The 23080-nt window shown below is 35.1% G+C and overlaps 2 protein-coding genes across 5 annotated transcripts in view; one reads left to right on the plus strand and one right to left on the minus strand.

Moving 5' to 3' along the window:
* LOC150104622 (ATP-binding cassette sub-family B member 10, mitochondrial-like) overlaps nucleotides 1-23080 on the plus strand; it is a 222744-nt gene that overhangs the window by 162575 nt on the left and 37089 nt on the right. For 3 of the 4 annotated variants that reach the window (XM_090395225.1, XM_090395228.1, XM_090395226.1), the window contains 2 exons: nucleotides 2298-2332; nucleotides 15372-15756. In XM_090395225.1, the coding sequence (XP_090251351.1) occupies nucleotides 2298-2332; nucleotides 15372-15588 (252 nt within the window). In that variant the 3' untranslated portion in view covers nucleotides 15589-15756. Of the gene's footprint in view, nucleotides 1-2297; nucleotides 2333-15371; nucleotides 15757-23080 lie in introns of those variants that run through there. The other variant, XM_090395227.1, reaches the window with a different exon arrangement.
* LOC150104623 (uncharacterized) overlaps nucleotides 1-23080 on the minus strand; it is a 219703-nt gene that overhangs the window by 18158 nt on the left and 178465 nt on the right. The gene's annotated exons all lie outside the window — the stretch shown is intronic.

The following is a 23080-nucleotide window of genomic DNA, read 5'->3' on the forward strand; positions in this document are numbered from 1 at the left end:
TAACCTGGTCCTCCAGGTTGGGGAGTTGAGCAAGAGGCTGGTAACCTCTTGTAAAAAACAGATAAACTCAGAAATATCCAAAGGAAACACAGGACAGATTTATTGGAAACAACGACAAGAATAAGGTCAAATAATTTGGAATAGCAGATATATTAAATGTCACCACCTGGAATGTTAGGGCTTAGCAGGAAAGAAACTCAACAAGCAATGAAAGGAGAAAAAGCTAAATATAGCAGTATTAAGTGAAACTAAGAAAAAAATTAAAGGGAATTGTAGAAATGGTAGATTGTGTAATGATGTATTTTCAAATAATAATATACAGCAGAATAAAAGAGAAAGCTATAGTGTGGTTATAATGAAATCAAAAATGGAAGAATTAAGAGCTACACTTTTAATAATGAAAGAATAGCAACTGTAAGACTAAAAGAGGCTATCTAACAATAATAGGAATATATGCTCCAGAAGAAGGAAAAATGGAAAAAAATATTTTAGTGATTTAGAAAAGCTGATCAGATATTGTAATAAAAGTAATTATTTAATAATTGTGGAAGTTAGAGTAGGGAACCAGAGTGTGCCGCAAACTGTAGGCAAATACAGAGAATAATATTTAAATCTAACTGGAAATATATTGAAATATTTTTCATAATTTTATAAGTTAAAAATCATATACATTTTTCCAAAAAAATAAATAAATAAAAATATCCATAAATATATGTGGAATGTGTGACCATAGAATAGACTGTATAATTGTTAATTAACAAAAAGCTGTCTTCACTAAAATGGAAATCACAAAAATCATGAGAATCTAATGAAATGAAAAATTTAGAAACTATAAAAATTACCTACTCCAGTAGGTAATTTTTATAGTTTTGTTTGTATCTATTTATTTATATTAGAAATCTGTAACAAAATCAGTTAACTCACTACTCATTGCTAATTCCTGTTTCTTCTGACATAAATGAAGAATTGATAAACATTAATAAAACAAACAGCAGAAGAGGTTCTTGGGACATAAATACTAAGGGGGGGGGGGGAGACTGAAAATTTGGAATGATGATAGAGCAACAGCTACGGAAGAAGAAAAAATGCTTACAAGCTACACTTTCAGAAACAAATACCAGAATCACTAGAGGCTTATGAATCTAAAATAAATATTGCCAAAAATATTACCAAAAAATCTTGAGATTGATTTTTTGGTAATATTGAAAATGATTTACATGGCCATCATACCATCACTTATGAATTAATGAAATATTTGAATAAATCGGAAAAAGATGGAGCAGAAATTTCAGGAATCTCAAAGGAAGAATGAATACAACTTTACAAACAACTCTGGTACAATCTATTCCTTAATGAAGAAGTAGAACATAAAAATGTTAATAATTCAGGAGCATATTTATTAAAGATGGTGTGGAATTGGAAAATGCTTAATCAACAATAAAAAAATAGAAAAACAGTGGGAACAGATGGAATTACCTCAGCCCTAATTAAGTAATTAGGTCTGAGGTAATTCCTAATTAACCTAATTAACTCCTTTTAAAATAAGGTTCCTAAATCTGTAAAATAGTTGTTAGATTTCCTGCAGTATGCCACAAGAATGGAATAAGGCTAAAATAATATAATCATAAATATTAATGAGTATATAGCAGAAGAAATAGAAATCAATCAGAGAGTCCAAGGATGTAGCCTTTCTCTTACCTTATAGATGTCCAAATAAAGTTTTGCCAAGTGCTAGTTAGCACTTGGCAGAACAGCATTCACTCTCTCTCTCTCTAATGTTGAATATAGAGATCAGCATCGATAACATGCTTTTCTGAATCAGCAAGAGATCGGACTATGTTTTTGAAATGCTGCTGAGTGTACATAGCATGACTGTTCTTCATCCAACCACTTATTCTGTACCAGAAGTTCTGTTGCAGCTAATTCATCCATTGATTTCTTTTGTTGAAGTACACATGTTTTACATAATTTTGTTTTATCAAACATTTATCCTGAAAATTGATAAGCATTTCTCTGTAGACATCAATGCAGTGCTGAACTTGTTCATGATGATAGCCCATGACTTAGCAAATTTACATCATTGTCAAATGCGATACTTTTATTTTAAGAGGAATTCTTTCCTTTCACTTTGCAAATGTTTCATAATATACTTCAACTACTAAGATGCTCATCCTTTTTTCTTAATTGAAAAAAATGAAAATATGATATAGCGATATCAGTTGAAATAACTTTTGGGTCATATTTGTGCAACTAATAGCAGTTTGGTGGTTGTAATTGAATTTATTTTTTACTTGCAGAATCCCAAAATCCTTATTTTAGATGAAGCTACCAGGTAACTAGAAGAAACTCTTTATAATAAACAACTATTTTTTTCATTCAGATATATTTCTGTTTATAAATTTATTATTTATAAATTATTGTTAAAATAGACTGAAAAACATAAATTATTTGTTTTTCAGTCTATGCCAAGTAATATGAAAAATATGTGCTCAATTAATTTTCACATATTCAACCAGATATATTTTAAAAAATACATTTATGTCATTAAAATATTTACATTTACTTATTTATGGATTATTTAATTAAGGGGATATTAGATCCTACATTGTTTTAAAACCAAATAAGAAACTCTAGGATCAGAATAGAAGAGCTTCATGCCAAATATAGTAACTATAAACGTATCGGTGACTACTAGCATGAGCTAAAGCACGTAGTTCAAGTACATAGTACAAACTAGGGCAACTCGTTGCAAAGGTGGAGAAAGTTCTGATTGCTATTCTTAGTATTTTCCATAATGTAAAACCCATCTCCTAGGAGATGTATGATGTTATACATTATGGTGGGAGGTCACTACCCAGACCGGTTTTGATCTTTATTGAGATCTCATCAGTGAGTAGCTAGACCAAAATATAATACTAAGGTTATAGCTAAAAGAACTTATATACTCTGCTATACGAGTTGTTAAAAAAAAAGTGCACCCATAAATTATTATTTACAATAAAGAGCCAATAGGCTTCATTTCAGTGATGTAAAACATTATTTAATTAAGGGGGATATTAGATCCTACATTGTTTTAAAACTGGTCTGGGTAGTGACCTCCCACCATAATGTATAACATCATACATCTCCTAGAAGATGGGTTTTACATTATGGAAAATACTAAGAATAGCGATCAGAACTTCCACCACCTTTGCAACGAATTGCCCTAGTTTGTACTACGTGCTTTAGCTCATGCTAGTAGTCACCGATACATTTATAGTTACTATATTCGGCATGAAACTCTTCGATTCCGATCCTTGAGTTTCTTATTCGGTTTTAAAACAATGTGGGATCTAATATCCCCTTAATTAAATAATGTTTTACATCGCCGAAATGAAGCCTATTGGCTCTTTATTTTAAAAAATTATTTATGGATCTTTTCTTGGAAAAAAATATTTAGAATGTCTAAAGATAAAACTTCCGGTAATTTTTAATGAGAAATATAGTATATGCATGTTTATTTAGCATACTACTTAAACCTGTGTTGATTTCTATAATTAACAGTGATTTCATATTCATTGTTCATGGTTAATCTCTGATATATATATATATATATATATACACACACACACACACACACACACACTATCTGATCAAAAGTATCCGGACACCTACTTGAACTGTAATCAGACTTTCCCTGTGATACACTTTCCAGCAGCGGATATTAATACGGGGTAGGTCCACCCTTTACTTCTATGGCAACTCTAACTCTGCTGTGGAGACTTTCTACCAGGTGTCGGAATGGCATCCAATTCTTCCTGAAGAGCTGTAGCCAGAGCAGTTCGTGATGTGGGTTGTTGGGGGTCTGGAGTGAAGTCGGCATTCTAATTCATCCCAAAGGTGTTCTATGGGATTCAGGTTAGGGCTCTGGGCCGGCCAGTCCATTTTTGGGACGTTATATTCCACAAACCATTCTCTCACAGACCTTGCTTTATGGCAGGTAGCATTGTCATGCTGATACAGACAATAGTCGTCACTGAATTGATCTTCTACCTTTGACAGTATGCAATGGGTATCCTTCTGCATTTAGATATCCGTGTGTAGTGTTATGAGAGGGCCAAGTCCATTCCATGAAAAACACCCCCACACTGCAATGCCACCTCCTCCAAATTTCACTGTTGGCACTATACATGCTTGCAGGAATTGTTCTCCAGCATTCATCACACCCAGACCCTCCCATCGGACTGCCACATGGTAAAAGCGTGATTTATCACTCCAAATCACACGTTTCCAGTTGTCCACTGTCTGGTGGCATCGCTCTTTACACCACTGCAGGCAACGGTTAGCATTCACAGGAGAAATGTTTGGTTTATAGGAAGCTGCTTGACCATGGAACCCCATTCCTCTTATCTCTCAATGCACAGTTATAGTGCTGGCTGGACAGTTAGTAGCACTGCGGAACTCCAGGTGATTGTTTCACTCAATGTCTGGCAATTTCCACGAACCACCTTCTTCAACCCTTGACGGTCCCTTTCTATCATTAAACATGGCCTATCTGACCATGGTTTTGTTGTGGTTGTGCCTTCACATTTCCACTTCACAATCACGTCACCAACTGTTGACTTGGGCAACTTGAGGAGGGTTGAAATGTCTCTGAAAGATTTCTTGCTGATGTGGCAACAATAACTAGTCCACATTCAAAGTCACTGAGCTCCGTTGACCTACCCATTCTGCTTGTACTTCTTATCACTGAACAACACACAGCTCCGTGCCTTCTTTTATATCAGTAAGAGAGGTCATAGTGACATCTAAATGTCAGTTTACAAATTACAGAGTGGGGGGGGGGTGTCCAGATACTTTTGATCAGATAGCGTGTGTGTGTATATATTGTTAATCCTACCCAAGAAGAGTTAATAACCTCTAGCATACCCCTGAGTAAAGTGCAATTTAAGTAATCTGTGTCTCTGATCTAGATATAATCAAACATGGATCATTTTCAAATCACAGAGGTCTGATAATGCAGGATGGTCATCTCGCACTCGGGGACAAGCATGACCTTATGACTTTCACAAATAAGTCATGCCACAGTGGGATTTGAACTCATAGTAGTTGAGATGCAATCTACTTGGCCAATCAAATTGATTGGCGAAGTAGATTGATCATTTCAGTTCAGTAGTTTTTTTTCTCACTGTCTGGTTTAATTTTTGTATTCAGCTTCAAAACTAATCCCAAACTAAGGACTGTTCACGATCTTTCTCAACCTCTTTTCAAGTTCTTGCATAAATCTTGCCTGGAACTTAGTAGAGAAATTCCTCTAATTCTCACATTCAGCTTTATTCTCTTTTTAATAGATGGATACCATGAGAGCTCTACTCCAGTCTTTGGGAATTCAAGCTTCTGACCCTAGGCTGTCTGAATTATGTAGTGTATTTAGTCACTGCAAAACGTTTATACCTCCATACTTAAGCATTTCTGATCAATTATCATGTACTCCAGCTGCCTTTCCACATTTCAAGTTTTTAACAGCTTTTTTTTGTACTACCTCAAGTGTTGATATGTACTCCTCTTTGTATTCATCTTGAAAATTTTCTACTACAGTTCTGTCATTGCTTGCTCGTTTAGCAGTCTTTCTAAGTAATTACTCCCGACATCTAGGATATCCTTATCTTCAGTTTTCATGTCACTTGTGTCATCTTTGTTTCCTTTTATAGCACTCTTTCCTCCATTTTTAGACTTCTTCAGTAACCCTCATAACATTTTTGCTATCTTCCTGATATTTATTTTCCGTATTCTTACCATGCCTTTTCTTTAGCTACTTTTATACATAGCTCAGCTTAGCCCTTGTACATTTTTCTTTGTATTATTTTAGGACATCTGCTGACTTATTTGCTAGGAACGTTTGGTATGCTTTCTTCTCTTCCAGGGTTTTAAGTTTTTATCTTTGGAGTTTGCCACCGAGACTCCATGGTTTGGTTCTTGTTTTCATTTGTTTCATTTTTTTTTTCTTCGATAATGTATGTATAGTCGAGTCTATAGTTTACCTGTAAAAGCTGCTCAACTTTCTTACATACTGTTATTTTCAATGTGATATCCATTTTTATCCTTCTTAGTACTAAGTAATGGTCACTTCCAATTTCAAATCCTCTGTACACTCTTGTATCCTGAACCAGCATGGTGACATCACCATCAACGATAACATAGTCACTGAGGTTTTTTCATTTCTTGTGTCTTCTCTTCATGTGAACTGCACATCTTTATGTTGAAATCATGATGTTAGTAATGACTAGTCTGTTTTCTGAGCAGAAATTCCAGTAAATACTTACCATTAGTATTAGCTTTGTCCTTTTCTCCAAATTTTCCCAAAATGTTGGTCACAGAGCAGATTGGAGAATAACAGTTTTTGACTAATCGCAATGGATATCTGTTGAAAACAAATGAAATATACTTTCATTTTTTTCTGTCTTCGTCTTTTGAGATAGAAATAATGCATTTTTAAGGATATGAATTATTTGTGATTAATGGCAGAGGCGATAATTGAGGTAGCATTCAGTATGAGAGAAACTTGAAAAACATCTGATATAAAACTATTCTCAAATGTTTTGGAGATAAGGACATCCAGACAGGGCAGTTGACTTCAAGTAATTTGTCTAGCCATGAGAAGTCCTTTATTTTTACCTTATGCAGATCTCTTCATGGAAAACATCCAAAAAATTTCTTGCACTATCCAACCCAAGGCCTTTCATTTGGTGTAGTTATGTTCGTGACATTTTTATTGTCAGGGAGCATGACATCACTTAATTAAATTAATTTTCTAATCTTTTAATTCCTTCCACCAAAAAAAATAAAATTCACTTGGGAAATTGAAACAAAAGTCAGTTACCCTTTCTAGACATCGTTTCTCAAAAATGTCTGGGAATAGATGTTTTCTGCAAACCCACTCACACTGGACTTCGCTACATTCATAATCTCTCCACTGTCCATCACAAAAAAAAAAAAAAAAAAAGAATCACTCATGCCCTTAAAAGATATGATAATGGACAAAGCACCCAAAAGAACAAAGGGCATGTCTCCAGATCAGCTAATAGATGGAATGCATATGCCACCCACCCTCTCACTTTTGATCCTGGAACCACCTCATCTAAAAGCAATTGCATATACTCTCATGCAGAGTTTGCAAAAACATTGCAGTATCCTTTTATTTTCCCTCCCCCACCTAAAAAGCAAAGCAGAAAACCATCAACTCTTTTTACTTTGAATGGCCTGGAACTTTACAAAACTGTTTGTGAAACAAAATGTAAAAGCTGCTTTGTTTTGATGCTGGACAACTGTTATAGGACCACATAATATCGTTATGAAATAGTTAAACATGTCACTATCCTGCTCTACTTATCAGAATTTTCTGTGAAAATGTATTTCTGGGATCCTGGCAAAAGGCAGTTATTATTTGCTATTTCAAAGCCAGGTAAGGATCCAAAAATATCAAATTATCTTGATATTTTTGGATTATTCTTTTTTATATTTTTGATGTATGATATTGCTCTCTAGAAACCAAAAATCCTGGCTGGCTCACCAGTGGGTGCTTAAGGGTCAAAGCTGTATAACTGAGAAGAGACCTCCACATAGCCTTTAAAGGAATGCGGAGAACCGACCAGGGCTTCTGACCTAATGTCCAATCCTCACCTTCTCGTGGTGCACCCTGTTGGGTATCTACTTTGATACTGAACGAACGAGGATGGGCTGGCAATTTGAGATTTAGCCGACCAAATTGTATTCTTATTGGTTAAACCAAAATAAAAAATGATGGTACAACATGACAAAATTTCATGCCGGCTGGGGCGTCGCCCGGTTAAACAAGGCCCCCGTTGTTTTCACCAGGGAACCAGGGCGAACAGCAAAAAGTCAGCTACTGGAACAAATCCGAAAACAAACACCAACTCAACATCACCAGAATTAAAGATCGGTACTTTCAACGTAAGAAGCCTGAATGGCAAAGAAATGGAGCTAGCTGAGGAATTAGATAAGTACCAGATCGACATAATAGGGGTGACTGAAACAAAAAAGACCAAAACTGGTGAGATCTTTCTGAGCAATAAATACAAAATGTTATATTCAGGCAATGACAATCAAGGAAAAGAAGGAGTAGCCATAGTATTCAACACAAAATATGAGGCTAATCTTCTTGAATGGCAGTCAGTCTCAAGTAGAGTAATGTGGGCAAATATGAGAATGGGGAACTGGACAAGGAGACTTATTTGTGCCTATGGTCCCACAGAAGGTTCTACTAAGGTAGAAGTGGAGGAATTTTTTGAGGCTTTAGAAAAAGCAACTGACACAATGAAAAAGGAAAAGTTGGTCCTTGTTGGGGATCTAAATAGCAGAGTAGGAAATGATGTCAGACATACAAAAATATTTTGGGAAAATTTGGAGAAAAGAGCAAAGCTAATAATAATGGCAAATACCTTTTGGATTTATGCTCAGGACATGGACTGGTTATTACTAGCACCATGTTCCAACATAAAAATGTGCACAAATTCACATGGAGAGAAGAGGCTAGGAATAAGAAAAGTCTCATTGACTATGTTATTGTTGATATTGATGTTTCTCCCTGGTGCAGGACACCAGAATGTACAGAGGATTTGAAATTGGAAGTGATCACTATTTAGTCTTGAGCAGGATAAAATTGAATTTCATATTGAAAAGAATAACATGTAAGAAAGTTTTAAAGCGAATAAAAGTTGAGCAGCTCTCAGATGTGAACTGTAGACTAAAATACAGAAAGATTATTGAAAAGAAAATGAAAGAGTTTGAGAACAGGAATCAAACCTTGGAGATTCAGTGGCAAACTCTGAAGAAAACATTGATTGATTCTGCCAGAGAGGCATGTGGTGAGGTTGTGTGCAAGGATAAAAAAATCAGAACTCCTTGGTGGACACAGGAAGTTAAAGAGGCAGAAGGAAAAGAAGAAAGCATATCAAAAGTTCCTGGCAAATAAGTCAGCTTTTACTCTTACAGAATACAGAGACAAATGTAAGAAAGCTAAACAGTGTGTAAAACTAGCTAAACAAAAGTCATGGGAGGACTTTCGCAAGCATATAGAAAATAAATATCAAGAAGGTGGCAAAATTTTCTGGAGGTTGTTGAAGAAGCTTAAGAATGGAGGAAAGAGTGGTGTAAAAGGAGTTAGAGATGATAAAGGTGACATGAAAACAGGAGAAAAAGATATCCTTGAAGTATGGAGTAATTACTTTGAAAAACTGCTAAATGAAAAAAGCAGTGATGACAGCACAGTGATAAAAAACACTGACCAGGCATGCAGTCAGGAATACATATCCATACTTGAAGTAGAAAAAGCCATCAAAGGCTTGAAATGTGGAAAGGCAGCAGGAGTAGATGATATTCGACCAGAAATGCTGAAGTATGGTGGTATAAAAGTCTTACAGTGGCTGCACTGCATAGTTCAGAAAGCCTGGACAGAGGGACGAATTCCCGATGATTGGAGTAGAGCTCTCATAGTACCCATATATAAAAAGGGAAATAAAACTGAATGTGAGAATTACAGAGGTATTTCCCTACTGAGTGTTACTGGCAAGATCTATGCAAGTATACTTGAGAAACGGTTGAGAAGAATTGTGGAAGAAAAGCTTGGTGAAGAACAAGCTGGATTCAGGCCAAATAGAGGCTGTCAGGATCAGATCTTCACTTTACGACAAATAGTCGAGAAAGCATGGGAATACAACAAAGATCTGTATTTAAGTTTTGTCGATTTGGAAAAGGCATATGACAAGGTGCCAAGAGAGAAGCTATTCAATACGCTGCAGTTATATGGTGTCAATGGGGCATTATATCAAGCAATACTTAGTCTTTATTTGAGTTGTAAGTCAGCAGTTAGAATTGAAGGAAGTACAGGAAGATGGTTTAATGTTAAATCTGGTGTGAGACAAGGATGTACATTATCCCCTCTGTTATTCATTATCTATATGGATCACATTATGAAGGAATGTGGTATTAAATCTGATATCAAAATTGGAGATGTTAATGTCAGCTCTTTGCTTTATGCGGATAATGTTATACTTCTAAATAAATCTGCTACAAGTCTGCAAGATTCTCTGACTAAATTGAATAGCTGTTGTAATAGATATGGTATGAAGGTCAGCAATAAAATGACAATGAAAATAGGCAGAATCATTGAAAATGTCAACTGCATTGTGAATGGAGAACCTGTGGAACAAGTAAAACATTTCAGCTACTTAGGCACGATTTTTACTGAATATGGTAAATTAAATATAGAAATAGACAACAGAATCAGCAAAGCTGGTATGGTGGGAAGTCAATTGAATAAATTCATATGGAATAAGAAAGAAATTAGTCAGAACACTAAATTAGCTGTATACAAGACAGTGTTCAAACCAGTTTTAACTTATGGATCTTAGAGCTGGGTCAGAAGTAAAACACTTGACCAAAGACTAGAGACCGCAGATATGAGAGTCCTGAGAAAGATTCGAAGCGTGAACAGATGGCATCAATGGCAATATCATATTAAAAATGAGGATATTAGGAAAGAACTTGACATTGTCAGCATCCAGGAATGCGTTATCAGAGCTAATCTCAGGTGGTATGGTCACTTAAATAGAATGGGAGAGGAAAGATTAGCAAAACAAGTATTCTCTGCCAGGTTGGCAGGAAAACGACCCAGAGGAAGACCAAGGTATAGGTGGATTGATACGGTGCAAAGTGCCTTAGACGATAGAAATATAAGATCTGATAATGTTGGAGTCTTGACAAGTAACAGACTGATTTGGAGGAAAATTGTAGATAGGAAGTTAGTAATGATGTAATTTTTTCATGTAGTACTGTCATATCCTGTATACCCCTTGAGGGTACATGGCAGGAATTTGATGATGATGATACCGCATTGGTGGAACTGTACTTCAGGAGATTGATGAGGCCAGGGACTTTGGAGTGTTGGTGGATAGGGAGATGAAGGTTTGGGGACACATTGCAAAAGTAGCTAAATCAGCTCATCAACTCACTTGGTTGTTGAAAAATACCTTGACGAGCAGAACAAGCAAATTTGTACCTCTGTACTGAGCCTTGATAAGACCTCATCTTGACTACTGTGCCCAGATTTGGTCACCTAGGTTCCTTCTTGATGGGGAGGAGGTGGAGAGGATCCAGAGGCGAGTGACTAAGATGATAGCAGGTCTATGGAATGAACCATATGAGAACAGGTTGAAGATTTGTGGGTTGCAGAAATTGGTTGATAGGTGGAAGATGGGAGATATGATTGAGACATTCAAATTGCTAAAAGGTTTCTATAGGATTAATTTAGAGGATATTTTTGAGATCAGGACTGGTGGTGGGAGAACTAGTGGACACCTATGGAAGCTGGGCAAGAGTGTGGTTAGCAGGGGTGTTAGAGCTGGGTTCTTTACTTTTAGAGTAGTAAATGAGTGGAATAAGCTGCCATAGTCTGTTATGGGTGCTATGACAGTGAGTGAGTTCAAGGCAAGTATGATAGATACTGTGAGAATGTCGTATAGTTGTGTGGACATGATGTTTAGGGCCTTCCTTGATGAGTCTAAGGACTCTCTGGAGTCGCCCGTAATAATAATAACTTTTATTATTACAGTTTCAGTTTTTTGTAGCATAACGCTGCTAATATAATATACCACTGGAATTCTACTCACGCCAAAGTGCATAACTTTGAACTTACTAACATTAAACTGAGCCATTTTTGTTTTGCTCAAATTTCCAGTCTATTTAAATCATTTTGTAAGTGCTGAATATCGGTAGCATCCCTGAATGCCCTTTCTATCTTCATATCATTGGCAAGCAATTGCACATCTGATGTTAGATGCGTTGATTTCATTAATGTATAGATTGAACAATAATGGCCCAAGGACTGAACCCTGAGATACACCACTGGTCACCTTAAATCTGGCAAATTCACACCCACTGCATACCACTTTTTAATATCTGTCTGTCAAGCATCCCCTGATTCAAGTCAAGAGTTTATATTCTAATCCTGTATTCTCCACTTTATGCAACAGCCTTTTGTGTGACACCCTATCAAATGCCTTAGAAAAATTCAACATTATCATAGTGTATCCATTCCCTTTATCCAACTCAGCCATAACAGTGTTATAAAATATAAGCAAATTGATAAAACATGACCTTCTTTTAGTAAACCCATGCTATTCCTTGCAGATTATAGCATGTTTGTCTACCCATTTCTGTATGCGAGTTCTTACCAACTTCTCTTCACTACCACACTTCACTACTAGAAAGACTAAACTGATAGGTTGTTTAGTTACATATCAGTTTATGCACCACCCGTGTACAATGCAACTGTCATACATTCATTCCTGAGCTGAGACTCAAGTTATACAAACATGTGAAAGGCATAGCCAATTCAGCTGAACGTTCCTTTAGCAAACGGTGATATTTCATCTGTCCCCTATAGATAAATTCTTATCCAGATTATGCAACAGCTCTTCGACCTCATTTCATGAACCTCTAACTCTTCATCCAATGTAGCTGTAGCACTGTGCAATATATACCTGGTTGATATATCTTAGCAAAGTGAACACTCATTAACTGAACAATCTCATTACCTTCCAAACTCGCGTACCATCCATATTTAACAGGACAGATATCAGATGTTTTTAAATTTGTCAAAAATCAGTTCATACAGAAGACTGACATTTACATTTTTTAAATACTTTTACATCAATTTTATCTTCTATATCATTATATACAATTCTGTTTTAATGTTTCTAAACCTTGACTTGGTGCATCATATCTTCAGTTGTTGATGCACCAGAAAAATTCGGGTCAGTGGCAAATTGATTCAAATCAACCTTTGAGTGGCTTGGTAACTTGAAAGTTAATTGTATTAGAAGGTACCTTATTGAGAACTAGGCCCAGTATATTTCCTCCTCCTTTGGCATGTATTATTACATGTCATCACAGAAAAAGAAAAAAAAGCCATCTATTTGAACTAAACAAAAAAAACTGTGAGACAAATTAGCATTCCATAATCTTCATATTTACAATAAGCAACTTCTGTAATAAATTATATAAATGAAAAGTTCCCAATTCAAAAAGGCATCCAGCAAGGCGACACCATATCTCCCAAATTATTTACAGCTGCACTAGAGGAAGTCTTTAGAAGCTTTGATTCGGAAACAAAAGGAATAAACATAAATGGAGAAATTCTGTATCATCTGAAATTTGCAGATGATATTGTCCTAATAGCAGATAATCTTGAAGATCTGGAAGAAAGGCTAAATAAGCTAAATGAAGCCTCCAGAGTAATTGGATTCAAAATAAATAGAGAAAAAAACAAAAATAATGATGAATAAATATATAAACCATAGAACTGTCAAAGTTGAAAACCATGAAATAGAACAAGTTACTTCATATGTATATTTGGGCCAATTGTTATCCTTTGAAGATTGCCAAAGAAAAGAGATTGAATGAAGAATTCAACTTGGATGGATGGCTTATGGGAAAATGAGAGAGAGATATTCAGAAGTGACATCCCTATGAGTCTAAAAAGGAAAGCTTTCAACTAGTGCATACTTTCTGTCCTAACATACAGAGGAGAAACATGGACTTTAACAGAAGCCCTAAACAAAAAGCTGAGAACAGCACATCGCATGGAGAGAAGTATGCTAAAAATACCATTAAGAGATAGGATGACAAATACCTGGATAAGATCTCAAACAGGTGTCATGGATATTGTAAAATACATTAAACAGGCTAAGTGGAGATGGGCTGGCCATATTGCCAGATGCAGTGATGGGTGATGGAGTAGGAAAAACAACAGTGCAGACCCATGGATGGAGCAAGACAAAGAGGAAGACCGAGAAGAAAGTGGAGGGATGAACTGGAACAAATTGCAGATGTGAGATGGATGGGAGAGGCAGAAAACCGAGTGGTCTGGGAAATCATGGGGGAGACCTTCGTCCTGCAGTGAACAGAACCAAAAGGTTGATGAAGAAGAATCACCATTATCAGGAGAATTGAAGTCTTCCATTATTAGACATTTATTTTTGCTTCATTTGTTTGTAAATAAATGTTATAAACCAATAGGTGTTTGTAACATTTATTTGTAAAGTCCTTTATGCTAATCAGGCTTGTCACCAGCTTCCTGCTCTTAAAGTTGAGTTGTTGAGTTTTTAAACCAAACAAATTCAAATTTAATAATGGGATCAGAATTACCTTAAAGTGAATTTCTGTGTGAAACCTATTTTTTTACTAATAAACAACTCCACCTCCTCACCTTCACTCTCTCTCTCTCTCTCTCCTGTTCTCCTGTCTATAAGTTACCTAATTTCCATATTTAGATTCATTTCTGAATATCCAGATGACACTATGACTCTGTTAAATCTATTATCTGGATTTGCAATTATTAAAGTAAATTCACAATACTTAATAATTATACTTCTAACATCTGTATAAATGCAAGTAAGTAATTGTCATTTAAAGTTATTTCTTACAATCCCTCCATGGAAGTATTGACTTAAATTTAAAGTTTCTGATTGGGTTACTAAGTAGACCAGCAAAGCTAGTACTTAATTTTAAATCATTAACTTCATTTACAGATGTGTCCCCATGATTTCTGTGTCTGGCATTCTCAAATAAGTTGGAAAGTTCATATCCCCTTCTTCCTTGCTTTCTCACTCTTGTAACAGAGACATTTATAATGCTTGTTAATGGTCTTGAACTTTTCCTTTACTTTAATGCTGTTCATTGTTACTAAATTTCTATCTTCCAAAATATAAATTCAATCTTCCTAGCAGTTTACACCATATTTTAATCAGTTTTCTAATCTTAAATTAATAGACAGAACCAGTGTAATTTTCCCCCCTGCTTTATCTAACAGCATTTATTGGAAAATCTTAAGTAAAGTTGATATAATGTTGTACTTTATTTTTATACTGGAATGTAGTATAATATAGGTACTATAGACTTACTGAATAGGAAGCATCTGTCTGCACACCTTTTTTTTTTAATATAATTAAGTTGATTGTTACTTATGCACATTTTGGTGGAGTAGGTAGAAAAACATTTCTTGCAAAATAAAAAAAGTTTCTGAATTTTTAGTAATTGCCTGTTGGACGAAAGCATATTATCCACATGGCCAACATATAAAATTCAATACTTTTGTATGAGGCTGCCACCCAGCTTATTAGAAGCCTAAATTGGCTTGATAAAGTTTCATGTTTGGTCTATAAATCATTATCAGTTGGATTATTTCTCTTAATTCACATATAATACCAATGCATTGTAGATTTACAATCTTTCATGTTGGAATTCACATAAAAAATAATAAAACTGTGTGTTTGGTGAAATATTTTAATATCTTTTTTTTTTTTTTTCTTCAGTGCTCTAGATGCAAAAAGTGAACAACTTGTTCAGGAAGCTACGGAGCGTGCAATGAAAGGGCGTACTGTTATTGTTATCGCGCATAGACTGTCAACAATTCGCAATTCCAATAATATTATTGTTTTACACAAAGGACAGTTAGTGGAGCAAGGTAGTTATAATGAGCTTATACTAAAAAATGGGATGTTTTTCCGATTAATTGAACAACAAACTTAGTATCTTTATAAGAAAGATATAAAGGTAAAGTAGAACTAATCACCTTATCCATCATTTGGAAAATCACTATTGCTGCTTTAATGTGATACCTTAACATGAGAAAAGAAATTTTGGTGGAGTAGGTAGAGAAACATTTCTTGCAAAATAAAAAAAGTTTCTGAATTTTTATTAATCACATTTTGAAAAGAAAAAAAAAATCCTTTTCCATTTAAAGTTTTGTTAGTAAATATATACTAATTAACTATACAAAACATTTATTCAGAACATTGTTTCTAAATTATGTAAACCTTAGTTCATCTGCCCATGGTACAGATGTACTATAGATTTACTACCTTCTGTGTGTGTGGGAGTCATAAAAAAAAGAAATTAGCATAGCATTGGAATAAGTTACCATGATCATTTCTTCCTTTATTCCCAACCTCTAACCTACACATAGTATTTATAAACTGTGTAAGTTTTGCAACCTTTTGCCAATTAGGTTGCAATTAGAGGAATATTTTATAGGCTTTTTTTAGCAAGCTTGAGTTAGTCTTTGGCACAGGCAAGTAGGGTTCTCCTCTCAGAAAACTTGGATTTTAATCCTACAATTCAATACATAGACACTAAAAAAGAGAGAAGATAGAGAGAGAGAGAAAAACTGAATATTACTGCAATAAAAAAGGTTTAATTTGAAACACAATAATTTTAGTTAGTTATTTACTAATAGAGACCTTATATCCATTTTCTTAGCAAGCTCCTTAAAATTAGGTATGTAATTAGTCAAAGCAGTTCTTATGAGCTCATTACAACCTCGCCATGCACGTACTCACTTACTCCCGTACCATCATATCAGTCAAAGATTGCGGCTCTTCTAAATCTTACCAGAATTATTTTGGCTCCAAAAGGACACATAGTTGGCCACCCCTGCTATATAAGAATGCTATTAATGCATTCTCAATAGTCATCATTATTAATGATGTCTTTGTATTCAATTTAACCACCATATGATCCTAGATGTGCATATACATCCAAAATTACATGGATGCAAAAGTGTCCATTGAAGTCAAGCTAACCTGTGGATACTATAGAAATAATATGGATATGAAGTGTATCTTTTTGATATATTTTATCTGTTTGGGTGGTTAATAAACAAAAACAATACAGCAGTCTCCTTAATAACAATTATAGCATGTTATAAATCAGCTTAGATAATAATAAGCCATGAAGACTTCCATGTGACATGTCTTAACGAAAACACTTAGCATTAGTGCTATTTTTATGATTTTCAGTGTTTTCTGTTCTTTTAGTTTGCTAAGTAACCAACTTAGGCTCATGTTTTAAGGCTTAATTCAGAAAAAAATTATAATTGATGATATAGCATTGTTAAGATGACTCTTTCTTTTAAAGTTACACGGTGATCTAAGGTTACGGTGATTTAAGGTTACACTGTACAAATCCAGAAGATAATCGTAATATAACAATATAAACTATAATTCCAGAAGAATCCTAGTACGTGAGGACTTCAGCAGAGTTTATTGTAGTTTTTACTGATAATTTTTTTTTATCACTAGAGGGCAGGCTAAGAAAAAAGATTAGTTAACAATGTAGATGTAATTTACCTGTATAGAGTGCAACAGCATGTAGCTTGGTTCTTATACACATGTATCCTTCTGATGATGACCTCAATACAGGGGTCGAAACGTCAAGTTATTATTTTATTATTAATCAGTAAAATAATCTTTTCAACACGTGTGTTTTGTGTCCCTAAATTCATAAATATGATAGCATTCTTAAGTTAAGGCTTTCCAAAAAAAAAAAAAAAAAAAGAAGAAGAAGAAAATGAAAATATATGTCCACATGGTATAATATGGGTCTTATTATAGTTTTATTCTTATATTCAGGGCCCACATTGTATCATGCGGACACTCAAAACAAATGCAGTGGAAAAGTGGCTAGTCCTGTTTCTCATCTGCTCTGTCTATTAGATGCATGTGTTCTCCCTGATAGTTGAAAAGTGGCTAGTCTTGTTCCCATCTGCTCTGTCTATTAGATGCATGTGTTCTCCCTGATGAAAAACCCAAAATTCTGAGATGGAGAAACTGTTGTGCTTCCATTTCCATGTGAGACTAGCTAACTCATCTTCATTTGAAATGGTTTCTCATGTCACACATAGGATTCAAATCCAGAACTTTCTAGCTGAAATGTGAACCACGTGTCTTTGTGACTAAGTTACACAGGCTGAAAAGCATGTTTTTTTCCCCTCTATCCTGTTTCCTCTCTTGCTTTCTCTCTCTCTATAATTTGCATTGTTTACACCATCTGAAGTGTTCAAAAGTTTTAATAAGATATTCTACTCTGCTTTATGCTGTATATGTTTTTTTACATGCATATCTCATTTTTTAATGTGCTAAGCTTAGTGGCTTGTCATGAACAAGTAATTTTTACTTTATAGAAACTTAGTTATTGTGATAGGGTTGTTAATCCTATCTGCGAAATCCATGTTTGTGAATTGTGTGTAAACATAAAAAGCACAAGTTTCTTGGAGAAAAGTCCTGCCACCTGTGTATGAGATCAGTTAAACTTGCCTTCAGTTGAAAAGCAGATGGGATTTTAATCTAGGCATTCCAGCCAAAATACGTTGTCGTTACAGTGAGCTATAGAGGCTCTGTGCATGCATATACAGGGTGTTCGGGATAAATTTGACATATTTATAATTAATTATATTTTTCCGTAAGTTACATGTATTAACACACACTTGTCTTCATTTAAAAGTTTGGACCCTTCTTCATTCATATACAAGATGTCAGAAAGGATGGATAGCTGGAACCCACCTGAATCATGGAAGAGAATAACTTGTATCATGATGATTCGTGCCCGCCATCAAAATAAGGATATTACGACTGCTGCCCAATGCTCCCTGAATACAGTAAAAACAATCAGGCATGAACTAGAGACTTGCAATGGTGACTACGAGGATGTAGCAAGAAGAAAGATCCCTAGCAGACGATCTGATTGCGTTCGTACAGCAGAATTCCTCGCAAATCTGCAGGAACAGGTGTTGAAGAACCCTGGCATTGGAATTCGGGCTTTGTTCGTGGAGTTGCTAACTGTAGTCAAGCCCTGGATAACAAGGGTAGCCAATGGTAGGCCATATGTATGGCAGCAGGATTCGGCCCCTTGCCACACCTCTGGGAAAAGTCAAAAATGGTTGTCTGAAAATTTCTACGACTTCACCAGTCCAAATGTTTGGCCTCCAAACTCCCCAGACCTTAACCCCATGGATTATTTTGTATGGGGCGCAGTTGAAAAAGACACCAATCGCACTTCGAGTAATACAAAAGCCCAGTTAATGGATAAAATTAAAACAGTTTTTGCGGCCCTTCCCAGGGAGACTGTAGCATCAGCTTGTTCGAGGTTCCGAAGCAGAATTGAAGCTGTGATCGATGCTAATGGTGGTTATTTTGAGTAAATCTTGTTGATAGTATTGTAATTAACTCTGCCTGTAATGTTTTTTTGTCAATTCATTAAATTTAATAGATACAAAGAAGATTTTCTTTTTCCTTACGAAACTGTCAAATTTATCCCGAACACCCTGTATATATATATATATATTTTTTTTTAATATCATTATATGCAGTGATAATTTAAGTGCATATTCAGTGTAAGTAATTCTAGTAAGCTTAGTTTCTGTTTACAAGAAATTAGAGATATCACTAATGAAAATCTGTACACTGAAGATATTTTCAATACGATGTAGTATTTATTTAATGAATGTGAATAAATAATGAATTGTAGTCCTGTGAGAAATACAACAAATACGCATTTCTTTACTCCATAATTAATGTTGTATTTTCATTTAACATTGGGTGTTTCGAAAAAAAAAAAAGCAAATTTGTGAGTTAATGTATACAGTAGTATATATATACGTACTTGTATTTTTATAACAAAACATTTTTTATTCAATCAAACTGATATAAATATATGGCCTGGCAAATATTTTGAGCTTATTTTTAATATTTTTATTTTGGTTTAATATTCTTAAAAGTCTTAATAATGACAGTATTAAAGAAATAAAGATTTTCATCTATCTGGTTTTATCTCTTTATTTTATTAATAAAGTAAAATTAGTTTTGAAGGGGAAAAAAAGAAAAAGTGAGTTGCATCTCATTGTCAAGGCATAATTTGGATGTTGTCAATTATTATGAAACAGCATTGTTATTGGAGAATTATAAAAAAAATGTATATTTAACAACATTAAATTATTCTCAGCTGGTCTAAATCTAAACATACTTGGTGACTGAATTAGAAAATTAATTTAATACCATGTTAGACCGACTTTAGCCTGAATTACAGCACATATATGGTTTGGCATAGTTTCAACACGGTGTTGGTTTGCATCTATGTCTACAACATACCAGGCATTCACCAGACATCCTTTAACTGGCTCAGATTTGACAGAAGAGTACTTTGCTCCTCATCTGTCAAATTTGTTTTTCTGACATGCTCCCATACATTCTCAATGTGGTTTAGATCTAGGCTTTGTGGTGGCCAGAGAGAATGGTAGAAGTTCTGTCATGCTTGCTGAATCATTACTGAAAAATTCTTATGCAATAGACAGTAGCATTTTCAATCATTAAACAACTGTCACTTGCTGGATAAAAAAGTCAGCATTGCAGGATCGACTTGATCCCTTGGAGGCCATCTGACCTTCCTGCAATATCCGAAGACCATTCCCATACCGACATAACATGCCCCAGACCATGACACCACCTCTAGAATCCTGAATTGTGTATACAAGGCAAACTGGGTTCAGTGCTTCATGGGACACCCACCAAACTCTTTGACTACTGTGACAGTCAGATTACATGACTTTTTTCCAATGTCTAATCATGGTGTTCCTGACACCACTGTAGACAAACTCTCTGGTTTTTCGCAGAAATCAGTGGTTGCATGTAATTGCCAATACCTATCCTCTTCAATTCCCTGCACATATTTCTGTGAGATACTGATTGGGAACAGTCTTCATTAAATGCTGTGGTTAATCTTTGGTTAATTTCAGTGTTTTATTATGAAACAGCATTATTATTGGGGAATTATAAGAAAGTATTTTTAACAACAGTAAATTATCATCAGCTAGTTAATCATGTCTAATTGCTGCACACAGCAATTGTGGAAAAGTTCTGCTTTTCCACACAAGACTTCTCAGAAGACGCCAATCTTGTTCGGACAGACTGCCGTAGGACCACAGTTATGCATTTTAGACAAGCAATGTAGGTTATTTTTCCACTGATTAAACACCTGGGGTATCTTAACTTTTTAGAAACCAATCAGCTGATGTTTTCAAAATCATGGCTCTCAGATGGCCACCCACACTGTTGATGATTACTGACCAGCAGTATTCTTAAATAGTTGCCTAGAACATGTCACAACTCAAGTAACCAAGTATTTTGCACACACGCTGCATAAGTGATTATGTGCATCTGCATAAAGATTTCTAATTCACTGGCTGGTATTTATGGGAGGTCATGCAGAATATAAGCGAATACAGTCATACCCCGACTTATGCGAATCCGGAGTTACGCAGTTTCATATATGTATGTATTCCCATCCCGCTTCACCACTAGTCATCTTTCCGGCGCCGGCCATATTCGCCAGTGTCGCACATGCTGTGAACAAGCACTGACGTGTTTCGCACGGTCTCCATTCATACACGATTTTTATAGTCTACAAACCTTGCGATTGTTTAATGTTATGTTCTTGATAAAAATTTTATCACATAAAAAATAATGTCATCCAAAGGAAGCAAGTCTGATTCTTACAGCTAGCAAGAATAGAAAAACATTGACTTTGGAAACAAAACTCAACATTATTAAGGATTTTGAAGACGGAATGAAAATTTGTGAGCTAGTAAAGAAGTTTATCTACAGGAATCCACAGTAAGAACAATCATAAAAGAAAGGTTTACAGATTTTGGAGGACATAGATTCTAACGAGGAACGAATTGTAGCCACAAGGCAAGGAATAAAAAAATCATTAGCTCGCTATGAAGAAATTTTGCGTGACAAGAAAAAGACATTATGATCAGATGAATCTATTAGATTTTATGAAACCATTGACATCGAAATAACTTTCTTTTTTTTTATGTATGAAAAACTACAATTATGATTATGTTCCTTAAAATAATATAGGTGTTTTTGTAAACCTTTGGTCCCAATTAACTAATATTTTGTATGTTTGTATGGAAAATTATACCTGAGTTACGCGAATTCGACTTACACACTTTTTGTTGGTCCCACCTACTGCATAACCTCGATGTTTGACTGTATATTTTTTTGGCATATTTTAAGTTCTGTTTTTCACTTGTTCTGTTGATCTGCAAAGCTGGAAGACTCTTATTTGGAATTAACTATTAACTTAAAGTGGTTTTTAACCATTTGAATCTTATGCTTCCTTGAGTTGTTTTGCAGAATATTTTGAAAATTTTCATCAGAATTATTTTAACTAGCTCAGTATCCAATGTTATATTGTGCAATGCAAACATAAACAGTCACTCTCACAAATTATCAGTAATGTTGTTTCTTAATGAAAAGAAGCAGCACTTTGACTAAAAGCAGTGAGAGTTCTTAAAAGACACAGCATCCAATCTTCTTTCATGCCTTACTGAAATTATCTATCATTATCTGCTTATCAAAAGACCTCCCCCACCCCTCATCTCTCCATCTTTAAATCATCCTGACCGACTGATTTTCCGTTTCAGTCGTTTCTGACCATAGGTGACTTTCAAGGCATTGCCCACAAAGTATTCCTGGTGAGATTTTTACAGGGTAGTTCACCATTGCTTTCCCCAACCCTCCCCTCCCCAATTTTATCCGGGGCCCAGGACCAATATGGCTGGGACATATTCATTACTATAATCCATGTGTGTTCATGGGGCTGGTTTGTCTGTTCTGGGGGACAAAAAATTCCCTATCTCCATATTAGACTGACTAACTCACCTTTAGTCAAAAGCTGACCTTCCATATACAAATCATTCAGGTATATACAAATCCCATTTTTTGCCTAAGTAGATACACATTGGAAGAACTGCCAACATTTCCATGGATGGAAATGTTGTGGATAGGCACAGTGTACATATCAACAATATGTACACTGTGCCTGCTGTAAGGCACAGTGTTACATATTTTATACTTATCAAGACACTAATAGACCATGTTAGTGTCTTGATAAGTATAAAATCTGAGAGACTGTTTTTGGACTCTTTAACAGTTTTAGAATGTTCCTCAAATGTAAACTGCCATGGCTGCCTTAAACTTCAAAAAATCTTTAAGACAAGCATTTTTGTGTTGTATCTTCAAAAAATGAATTAGGCTGATATTAGAAAAAGTGCCATGAAAGAAAGTTATCATTTAAGGATGAGCATTTAGCAAATGATAATCAAAAATTTAACACTACTGTTCAAGTAGTGTTTACTTCTAGTTTTACATCATAGGTTCATCTGTATGCAATTTTAGTG

Source organism: Typopeltis vanoorti, chromosome 7 (assembly GCF_054136105.1).
Source record: "Typopeltis vanoorti isolate ZY-2024b chromosome 7, IOZ_Tvanoo_1.0, whole genome shotgun sequence".
Taxonomy (NCBI): domain Eukaryota; kingdom Metazoa; phylum Arthropoda; class Arachnida; order Uropygi; family Thelyphonidae; genus Typopeltis; species Typopeltis vanoorti.